Below are 11,056 nucleotides of genomic sequence, written 5' to 3'. Positions count from 1 at the left end.
CGTTCTCTCTGTATGGGAGCATTTAATCACAGACTGATCAGGAGCAAAGCCAAATATCTTCATTCTGAATAGATTAGCCTTGGAGCACATTCATGTTCTGTAAAAATGAAATGAACAATTACCAGGAGCCCTTCTTCTCAACTACCGAAGAGTGAGTTTCTGTGCTGTGCTTTATTTTCTGAAATTTCCTGGAAAGAGTTTCCTGGAATGTGAGATCGTTTCTCCATGTCTCCCATGGGATGCACGCACGCACAAACACGCACACACGCACCAATAATAATTAAAAGACGCGCGATGGATATACATCCTACAGGAGCAAACACACCGCTCCTCGGGTGTACTTTCACGCGAACACGTAAGAGGACCCGAGTAAACAAAGCCGCACGAACACCAAGGATCAGGCACTTGTGAGGGCTTCCTCCCGACGGGGCGGTGGGGTGGGAAAGGCGAGGGGCAGCCCAGCTCGGCACGCCACAGCCCCCGGTGCCCGCACACATCGCCGCCCCCTCCCCGCGGTGCCGCCCGGCCGGGCAGGTCCCAGCGAGCCGCCCGCCGCAGCCCGCCCGCCCTCGCTCTGTTGCATCAGCACCGCCGACCTCGGGGCGCTCCCCTCTGCCCCGGCTCGTTTTTGCTGCGCCTTCATTTCTCGCCCTCCTCCCCCCACCTTCCTGCGCTCCACTCGCGGGGCCCCTCCTCCTGGGCAGCAACTCCTCCTTTTCCCCTCCTCTTTCACAGTCAGAAAACTTGTTAAAAGCTCTGCCCGTGTTCCAAGTTAGAAAAAAAAACTTTTACGAGGTATCAGCACTTTTCTTTCGCTGGTGGGGAAGGAAGGATGAAAAATACAAAGCAGGAGTAGACTTTTAAAGTTTAAATAGACAGGTTCGAGCGCCTGAGCGTGCTCTTCCGTTTTCCCTTAACCCTCCACAGAAGTATCCCGAGCCACTCGCACTGCTCATCAGCAGCGGTAAGTTGGAAGTTTTCCTTTCTCGTCTTTTGGTGTACACTTGTTTTTGGGGTTTTTATTTTTCCTCCTAGAAACTTTTTTCACTCTTAAGGATTTTGCGTTAAATGGTCGAACTTGTTTAAAAATGTCTATGTAACAATAAAAAAGTTCTCCCGAACTACTCGGTTTAAACTGGCAGGGATTACTCCTTGCTTCCCTTTCCTTTGTCATATTTTCACACATTTCTAAAAATACGACTCTTTCCTCAACTTCCGACCTCTCTGCTGCAGCTGCGGAGCCGAGGACTTGTTGCGCCTTTTGGTGAGGTCTGTGCCCCCCCCTCGCACTGACCCAGAAAGAAGGAACGTAGGTGCGCTCCGCTTCGCTCCGCCGCTCAGCGCAGCGCGCCCCTCTCCTACCCCACGCATTCCGCTTTCCTACGGCGATCCCACCGATGCCTGCTCGCTGCCCTTCATTAGGTGCTTTGTTAAACGCTGCTGCTGCGAACGTGGTGACTTCCACGTGGGCTTCCTGGCGATTTTTCCTCTTTTTCTTTGAAAATAGACGTGATAAAATCCAGACGTGGGTTACGGATTTTTAACCTAGTTTGTATATAGTTACTCTGTTTTAGCAACCTCAGTAAAGGGATTTTAGGGAAGGAATGTGAGATATCATGATACGTCTTACCACTCTGGCGAGGTTTCTGAGTTCTGGGTGATTATAAACGAAAGCTGCCTAGGAGGGACTGTGAAAGAATAGCCACAATCAGTGTCATAATCCCGATGTGACATGTTCCTTTTATATTACCTTGAAGGCTTAAATACTTTCAAAACGTGGCGAAAAGGAATGATTGAGCAGCATCTCTCAGAGAGCTCAGAAGCTGTCCAAGTTGTGAGAGTTGGAGTGGTTCCACTCTGTAGGTCTCTGCCCCGTGCCAGCGGGGAGGGAACCGCACCAGGAGACAGAGGGACCTGCAGCTGGAGCACAGGGTGCAGGACCAATCTTATCGAGTTGCACGCTCTCCTCTTAAGCAAGAATACTGTGTGCTGATTTTTGTCCTTGCATTTTACCTTGCGATAACTAGTGAGCCTTGTGTAGGGGCATATTTTGTCTGAGGAATTCCTTTAGATCTGAGTGTGCGAGAGCCCCCGGCAGTGGGGGTGAAAGTGAGCCATGAGCACCTGGGCCTGAGCCCTGCGTGTGCGTGCCTGTGTGCGCCCTTATAACAGGAATCGAGCTGCAGGACTCGGTGCAACTTTCATCCTGCCTGCTTCACATCTGGACAGCACACTGCACTGCCGAATTTAAGCCTCTGGTCTTTGAGATGTTTACTGAAGTGCTTCCTTCAAAAACTTCAAAGGCAAACACTGGCACTGACCCATGATACCTAACAAGCGTACAAATGGGAGAAGGGCAGCAGCAGGCGGAGTTCAGGAGGAGGAAAAAGGGGACGCCAGGGATTTGGTTTCTGGCATAAGTCTGAGTGCTTCCACACTCAGGAGTGCAAACAGATCCAACACTGTGAAGTTATCTCAGTTTTCACGTACTTCAAGTCTACGAGATTAATTTTAGTTGTCTCAGAAATGAACTCTGGGTTAGGCCAAGGATTCCTGCGGGCAAGAGGAAGGTTAGATGACATTGAGCAACATCTGTTTCATCAGATACTGCTCTCTTTCCCCAGTCTCTGGTTTCTCCCCCCACTCGATGCTACCCGCTGAGTTTATCTCGCATGGAGGCACCTGGCCTCTTGTTTATGCCTCATGCACTTATTAGGACTCCAGATTTCAAGACCTGCAAGCATGAGCTTCAAGGGGCCGAAGGGCCCCTCAAGGAATTCAGTGTTTCTTCTCCTAGTTCCCAAGCGAATCAGAGAAGGGGTGAGTATGGACAATAACACAAAGGGGAGACTTTAGTTGTACGACTAGGGAGTGCCTAAGAAAGCACTTCTGGTTGCTTAGGGCCCTTGTGAGGCTATGCTTTAGAAGTAAATTGGGTGTAGAGAGTACAACATGGGAGCGAAAATCCTGTGGGGATGATCCACAAGTGACCACCAACAATGGTAGCAGACAATGAGAAAGCAAACATTCTTGATGCTTTAAATTCTAGCTACTGCAACCATTTAGCCTCTTGTCTTTGGCAGATGGAACGAGCTGAGGTTCATCTTTAGACCTGCAAATGAGCTGTGCCTTTGGAGGAGATGGTCTGACATTTGCTGATTTCTGTAGGATTTCAGAAAACTAATCTTCGCTATTCCAACCCATCTAAATGCTCTCAGTTGTATTTCTCAGTTCCTTTCTTGACTGTGCTGGTTGCTTTTGGGAGGTAGTCAGGTTGATTGATGTTCAAGGTCCAGAATCTTCTCTTTTGTTGACCACTTATTTTTCATGTCTGCAAGAATTTCTGTAGGAAAAGCAAAGATTTGGCCTGTTTTCCAGCAGCTTCAGCGGCAAAATCCCATTTTAGATCCTACTCTTAGCCACTCTTACCTTTACTGTTCTTCCATCCAATAGTATGTGACCTTCTAACCCTGCAGTCAGACCTGGACATGTTACCACAACACTGAGTTTGCATTATTCTTCATGGAAAATATGAACCAGATGGCATGGTGAATGCTGTCCATAAAAAATAGTTCTCAAATTTCTTAATTGTGGCTTACAATTCAAATATCTTCTATATGTGATCATCCAAAACCCATGTAGATTAATGCTGTAATATCTCCTGCTGTTCTGTGTTGTTTTTTCCTGTCTTTACCCGCACACAGTAGAATCTGGAAGAAATCCATCTTTTAAAAAAGTTTAATAGGCCTGCATTAGTCGTCGTCTTCCCCCCCCCTCTCCCCCCCCAGAAAAACCTTTTTGAAGTAATAATCAGTAAGAACTCATGAAATGTGTGTATGCATCATCAGCCATATCCTAAAATTCCTGAACTACTGAAATTGCACCAGCCCCTCAGATCAAGCTGTGCTATTCAGCGGAACTGTTGAAAGAAGTTTGATTGTTAAAAGAAGTCTAGATGCTGAATTTTTTTACTGTAATCTTCCATCAATTTCATACTATTTACTAGCTAAAACACTTAAATACTTGTTAGATGCAAAAGCACTTCTTATACCTAGTAAACATACATTGGAATCAGTTAATTAAAATGGTCTTTCAGTGTCTGGAAAGTGAACAAGTTATATACTATGAATGAGTTTTCCCTGAAACAAAACAAAGTACTGTGTTTCATAAAGCAAAACAATCCACTTAAGTGAAGGAATAATATATTTGTGCCACCACAAGATTATCTGATTAACAGCACAATGTTTTGAATTGACGTGGGGTTTTTATCACTGGCAAAGGCTAGCGTGTAACCGATCTCTTTTAAAAAAGTTCCTTTTCAAAACTATGTATGAGTAATTCAAGCGTGGAATGTTTCCTCCTGGAGTTAATATTGCCAGAGGATATAAATGAAACTTAGCAATTTTGCATGCTGAGGTAAATTAAAAAATAAGTAGTAAATTCTCAAAATATTGCAGGTGTGGGATTAGGTAGGTCAAGACTGAAGTAAATCATGTTATAGTAATGGAGCAGAGTGGAGTGTAATTAAAAAACAAACAACATATAACTGCCTAGAAATAACATGTCCCCTGTTTTCTTAATCAAACTTTCAATCTGAAATAACATTTAGACAGTAAAAAAGTACACTCGAGTCTGAGGAAACTCTGTTAATGTGGTAGTTTCAAATCATCTGAAAGCTGACTAATTAAATCAAGAAGCTGTTACTTGAAAAAGGCTCCTTCTGTCCACTTCCACTTCTAGGACATGGAGAAACAAACTTCGCATGCCGTATAGTTACAGACTGTTCTCTGTTTTAACAGTCTCAGCATGAGGAGGGACGCAGTTACATTGCATTCCTGCCTTTGCACAGCCCTCTGTGCTCCTGTGCTGACGCCTTTCCTACCAATCTGAACCAATAAAGACAAACTAATCTTTTCCTGGGAATGACTAAACCTGGAAATGATCTGTCCTGAAAGGATACCTTTGGAGAGAAACATGCTGTGTGTCCCTCCCAGCAAGGCCTCTAGATTTAAAAGTTTGAAGAGGGCCTGATCCTTTGATGGGACTTCATTCATGTGAAGAACTAATTATGTGAGGAAGGGTCTGTACACCCCAGTAGGTAAACTTCCTCTGCACTTCAGAGCGATCTGACCAGGAGGGCTGTGGAACCGGCTCTGGGATATTTTGCAGGCGTTCAAAAATAATTGGCATCTCCAAGCCGTCGGATCAAGTACTTTAAACACTTGGCTCTCGTTATTCTCTGACTCTTTCTGATAGCAAAAACGACAGTTTTTTTTTAATTTGGCATAGCATATATTGTTATGATTGAGTATGCCAAATTTATAATCTTCTGTTTCCAGTGAGTCACCACTCTGTGAAAGAAAATCTCCTTGGTACTAAAATTTCCTATTTTATGAATTATCCAGAGGTGTTTTTGTTGTTGTTGTTTGTTTGTTTTCTATAAATAACCTTCACTGGGGAATATATCCATGATATCCATGACGGGAAGGAAACCATTTGAACAGTATCAGAACTATTAATACAGGAAAGAGATTACTCAGCGTGCATGGTACAAATGTGTCTGCCCAGCAGCATCTACTTCAAAAGGGAAGATTTGCTTATTTTTTCTTGTAGGTGTGCAATTTCACATGCTCACTTATGCGGGACAAGTTAAAATGTAAGATTTTTAGCAGAAGTGGTTGCCATTCTCCACTTGATAAAAGCTATGTGTGAAGCTTTGTTTTTCCTAGGAATATAGAACATCGAGTAGAATATTTCACTTGTCCCCTCATGTATTTCCAAATATCCCTGAGAAGTGGTGCATTTCCCAGAAACATGCACTTTAAACTCAAGTTGAGAGAGACAATTTAAACTTGCAGTGCTCTACACTTGTAGTGCAAATCACCCACTAGGAGCTGCCTTAGAAAGTGCTCTCTTGTCTTTCCTTCCTGGGTAAATCCTTTTTCTTTTTAAAGTGAAGTGAAGGAGTTTAAATCTAAAAAGATGCAAATGAGGAGTTGAAACTACAGTAAATCAAACAAGCCACAAATAGCCAGGAAACCAGTTCTTCCAATATGGTAACATAAGCTTAGCTGCACCTGATGCTTTTAGTATTTTTGGTTCCTGTATAAAAATGTAGGTGAAGAGTACCAATATTGATCTTTGTGCTGCAAATACTTAGTTATAAACTTAATTTAGAAAACAAGATTTTTTTCTGAAGCAAAGTACAGTAAGAACTTTGCATCATAGCAACTATACTCAGATAAATCACGCACGGTGTACTGATGTGTGTGACAGCTCAGTTTAATATTGCCATGGGAAATGTAGTGTGCATTTGTAATGATGAAATGTTAGGTCTCTGACCCTAACACTAATTCAGTACATTTTTAATGTAGATTTTATTATGTTTTGCTTTCCTGCTCTTTTTAAGAATGAATATATAAATAACTGTGGATGAGACGCACTGAAAAGAGAGGAATCTTTCATTTATTCTTAGCATATTCAGACAGTGCTACCAAACGCTTCCACATCCTGCTTCAGCGGTGTGTCACAGCCGTTTTCTGCCTGCAGCAGATGTCAGTCATTGAACTGAAGCTGCCATCAGGGAAGCTGGTTTTAGCCAACCACAGTGGCAAACAGGGGTTTCCATGGATTTCTTGAAAATATGACAGAAATTAGGAACTTCTGTCTTTCACTGTGTTCGGAGACATCATAAAATGTTCATCTGTACTGTACAGCCCACTCAACCTGCAGACTAAGTGAAGTGCATGAATTAAAACAAAGCTGACACCACTATACTGTTAGCATTGATCCGTGTGTGATTCAGCTCATCAGAAGTATTAAACATCTGTCTTAACCATCAGTTGTTTTTCTTTTTCTTTGTTTCTTTCTGTAGCCACTATCCCGTGAAGATGGGTGATTGGAGTGCCCTGGGAAAACTTCTTGACAAGGTTCAAGCGTATTCTACTGCAGGAGGAAAAGTATGGCTGTCTGTCCTCTTTATTTTCCGAATCCTTCTATTGGGGACAGCAGTTGAGTCTGCTTGGGGAGATGAACAGTCTGCTTTTCGGTGCAATACTCAACAGCCTGGTTGTGAGAATGTCTGCTATGATAAGTCCTTCCCCATCTCCCACGTGCGTTTCTGGGTTCTGCAGATCATATTTGTTTCTGTACCAACCCTCTTGTACCTGGCGCACGTGTTCTACGTGATGAGGAAAGAAGAGAAGCTGAACAAAAGAGAAGAAGAGCTCAAGGTGGTCCAAAATGATGGTGTGAATGTGGATATGCACCTTAAACAAATAGAAATTAAGAAATTCAAGTATGGGATTGAAGAGCATGGCAAGGTAAAGATGCGTGGGGGACTGCTCCGTACTTACATCATCAGCATCCTCTTTAAGTCTGTCTTCGAGGTGGCTTTCCTGCTGATACAGTGGTACATTTATGGGTTTAGCCTGAGTGCCATCTACACTTGTGAGCGAGACCCATGCCCTCACAGGGTGGACTGTTTCCTGTCCCGTCCAACTGAGAAAACCATCTTCATTGTCTTCATGCTGGTAGTGTCTTTGGTGTCTCTTGCCTTGAACATCATTGAGCTTTTCTACGTGTTCTTCAAGGGTGTGAAGGATCGTGTGAAAGGAAAAACCGACCCCTACTCCCACAGTGGCACGATGAGCCCTTCCAAGGACTGTGGTTCCCCCAAATATGCATATTACAATGGCTGTTCCTCACCAACCGCCCCCTTGTCTCCAATGTCTCCCCCGGGGTACAAGCTTGTTACCGGAGACAGGAACAATTCCTCCTGTCGTAACTACAACAAGCAAGCCAGTGAGCAAAACTGGGCCAACTACAGCGCAGAGCAGAATAGGATGGGGCAAGCTGGCAGCACCATCTCCAACTCGCATGCCCAGCCCTTCGACTTCCCTGATGAGCACCAGAACACGAAAAAACTGGCGTCGGGACACGAGCTGCAACCCCTCACCATTGTGGACCAGAGGCCTCCCAGCAGAGCCAGCAGCCGAGCCAGCAGCAGGCCTCGACCTGATGACCTGGAGATCTAAGCTTCTCACTGCAGTACTTGCTCAACTATGAAACGACGTGCATTGGAAGATGCAGTCAGTGCTGATCTTGTTCCAGTGGAGGTGGTACTTAACAGTCTCAAGCAGGAGATTTTAACAATCGTAAAAACAAACAGGCAAACAAACTTTTAAAATACTTGCTGTTTTTTTGGGGAGGATATGGGGTTGGTGTGGGGTGGTACAATACACATTGGTATTTAATGTAGCTGGTTTAAAGAATTTAAATACTAAAAAAAAAAAAAAAAGAAAAAGATAAGTAGTCATTACTAAGGTATGGGGTCGTTTTTTCTAGAAAGGCTGTAAATATCTGAGTGTATGTGTATGTGCGTACTATTGTGTTTGTTTCTAAAGAATCTTCTAAAACCCAATAATAACTGAACTCACATTTGTCAGGGTGAAGTGCTGTCTGAAGATGAAAATGTTTTTCCTATTCAACAAGCAAAAAATCCAGGATTGTCTCTGATCATTTCCCTGTCAAGAACATTCCATTCTTAATAAGTGCACTTTGAAGGTAAACTTTCCTGCATAGTCCACCAGGTTGTTGAAAGGCTTCTGTGAAGACAGTCTACAACTCAAATTTCAGAAGAAGCCCACCAAGAAATACTTTGGTCACCTGCTTTTCCAGCTCTTAATGCAGGTAGATTTAGTGATGTGCATAGGTGGAAGTGGGATGGCTCCACGCTCCTAGAACCAGCAACCACACTCTTGCCCACAGCAATATTCATGTCCTGTTGTTCACGTGCAGTCTCATTCGCATCATATAAAACCCAGTTGGCTGTCACTTGCAGATTTAAGCATTAAGACAGGCAAGCAACCGACTCTAAATTAATTTTATCACACCTTTATGTATTTTAAGGGTGTACATGTGTGTGTGGACATGGAGGTAAAGGTGTACACAAAACACACTCAGAAGCATACACTGAGAAGCATACGCACACAGATTACTTGCTGTTGACACTTCCTCATGGATATTGTGAAGGTGTGGGCCACTATGCTGTTTACATTCTCAGATTCCTTCAATGCAATTGAAGCACATGTCGTATATTTTTTTAATTCTATATAATATTGTCCACGTATCCTAAGTGGATGCTTTTTTAAAAAATAAAAATAAAAAAAAGGGCCTAATCCTGGATGTCCTGCTCTGGAAAACCTCTCTTAAGTCAGTGGGAGTTTTGCCTGAACAAAGCCTACAGGATCAAGCTCAAGATGTAGCGACCCATCTTCTTGCTGGCATGAATGATTTTCTTTATAGAAGTTAGGGATGGAAAAGACCCATTCTGTCATCTAGCCAATCTCCCTGATAGGTAATAATGATGCTTGAACGATAGAAGTTGTAGTACTGTAAGCAAGCTTTAGTCTTTTATGTGAAAAACTTAGAAGAAATGCTTTGTGCTGGATTAATAATAAAATATGCCTACGTGACTTTTGCAGTAACTGGTATTTTTCTTATACTAAGTATTTGAACTGTAATGTCCACTCCAAGTTCGACAGTTAGGGCTTTCTAGATGGCTGTAGCAACTTTAGTGTTTACACTTAGGTTTTGTTTGAAATGCAAATGAAGTTGAAAGGATTTAAAAAAAAAAAAACAATTCTAGATAATTTATTTGAAATAACTGCTTAAGAAATCTACCAGTTTCTTCAAATGCATTGCCTCTTAGCTGAACACAGATTGACCAAGGAAATACATAGCTTGGTTTCATTTTGCAGCAACACAGATAAATGGTTTCATTTACTACAATATATTAATTTGTTTGACATTCCATGTTAAACTACTGTTGTGTTCAACTTCATTGCATGTTTGCAACCATAGTCCATTGGATCATGTTGTCTGGAGAACATTAGTCAATAAAGTTTTAATTTAGTATAAATACATGTTCTGATTGTCTTTTACTATTTTATACTTCCATGTATTATTATTTTTTATTTTGTTTTGTTTTAGTATTGCAGTTCAAGCTCCTTCCTTCCCTCTTCAAATTTCTCTAGTCACAGTGCATTTCACAAGCAGTCTTGGTAAAATCCATCTGGATTTACTTTGAATTGAAATTTCTGAGGGACAGATTCAGATACCCTCACAACCCTGGAACAAAATCATGCTCAGCATGAACTACTGAAATGGAAATCTCAACTCATAATATAAGTAATTATTTCCAAACTATTAGAAAGTAATATAAGATACTAATGCAACATTTTAAAGGTCTTTTTCATATGCAGACAACATTCTACACTATTAAATCATTGCTTCAAGTTTACATTCCCCCATGTAATCAGATTGCTTGGTAGTTTCAGTTTCTGAAATGACATTGTCCCACTCTCAACGAGAGTAAAGTGAGGTTGGGATTTCACACAGTGTTTGCCGCATCACCTTTTAGATCCCTGTCCCAACGAAGACAAACAGTGCTCAGCTTTCCCATTTTGGACTCAAAAGAAAAATGGTTCAACTCCTTTTTTATCTGAAAAATCAAAATGATCACGAGGCTATCTTACAGCTTTCAACTTTCAAATTTGTTTGACAAATTTCTTCATCTTCCTAATAGTAAAATAGAGTAAAGAGAGGAACTTAGTAGAGCAGGACTACTGGATTTACATCTATGAGAGATGGTACTAACACAAGGAATGACTCCTTGAAGTATTTCTTAAGTAATAATGATGAGTCATATTTTAAGCTGGCTTGCCCTAGTTCATCTGTTCAAAGGGAAGAACATTCCAAGCATTTTGAAAGGATCATCGTATTGGAAAGGTTAGTACAGAAACATTCAGTGAAGGGCTCGCCCTGAGACAAAATCTGCTGTCTCCTACATAGGCTGATTGTCAAGAATATCCCAAGCTATGGACTCAGTTCGTTAAGGCATCATGGACAGATGAAATAAGTTAGTGCTTCAGTGCCAAGGCTCTCAAGTGATTTTTTTGATGGTGATGCATGTGTATGCCTGTTTCATGCCAATTCTCCCACCTGGATGTATTTCTGTAGAGTGTATTTCTTGTACCCTTTGAAGTTGCCATCA

The 11,056-nt window shown here is 42.1% G+C and overlaps 1 protein-coding gene across 1 annotated transcript; it reads left to right on the top strand.

Annotated features, from left to right (window-relative positions):
• The first annotated feature begins 774 nt into the window (after positions 1-774).
• Positions 775-9,922, top strand: GJA1 (gap junction protein alpha 1). Its single transcript, XM_015858765.2, has 2 exons — positions 775-964; positions 6,875-9,922. The coding sequence occupies exon 2, from the start codon at positions 6,891-6,893 to the stop codon at positions 8,034-8,036; it is 1,146 nt and encodes a 381-aa protein (XP_015714251.1). The 5' UTR covers positions 775-964; positions 6,875-6,890; the 3' UTR covers positions 8,037-9,922.
• The last annotated feature ends 1,134 nt before the right edge of the window (positions 9,923-11,056 follow it).

The sequence above is a fragment of the Coturnix japonica genome, chromosome 3, assembly GCF_054131305.1.
Source record: "Coturnix japonica strain WE chromosome 3, WE-NBRP24, whole genome shotgun sequence".
In the NCBI taxonomy this organism is placed as follows: Eukaryota; Metazoa; Chordata; class Aves; order Galliformes; family Phasianidae; genus Coturnix; species Coturnix japonica.
The sequence above is the reverse complement of the archived record's forward strand: the minus strand, read 5'-3'. Positions and strand labels throughout refer to the sequence as shown.

Excerpts from the sequence above, each read along its gene's own strand:
- GJA1 (XM_015858765.2), top strand. The coding sequence starts at position 6,891 with ATGGGTGATTGGAGTGCCCTGGGAAAACTTCTTGACAAGGTTCAAGCG.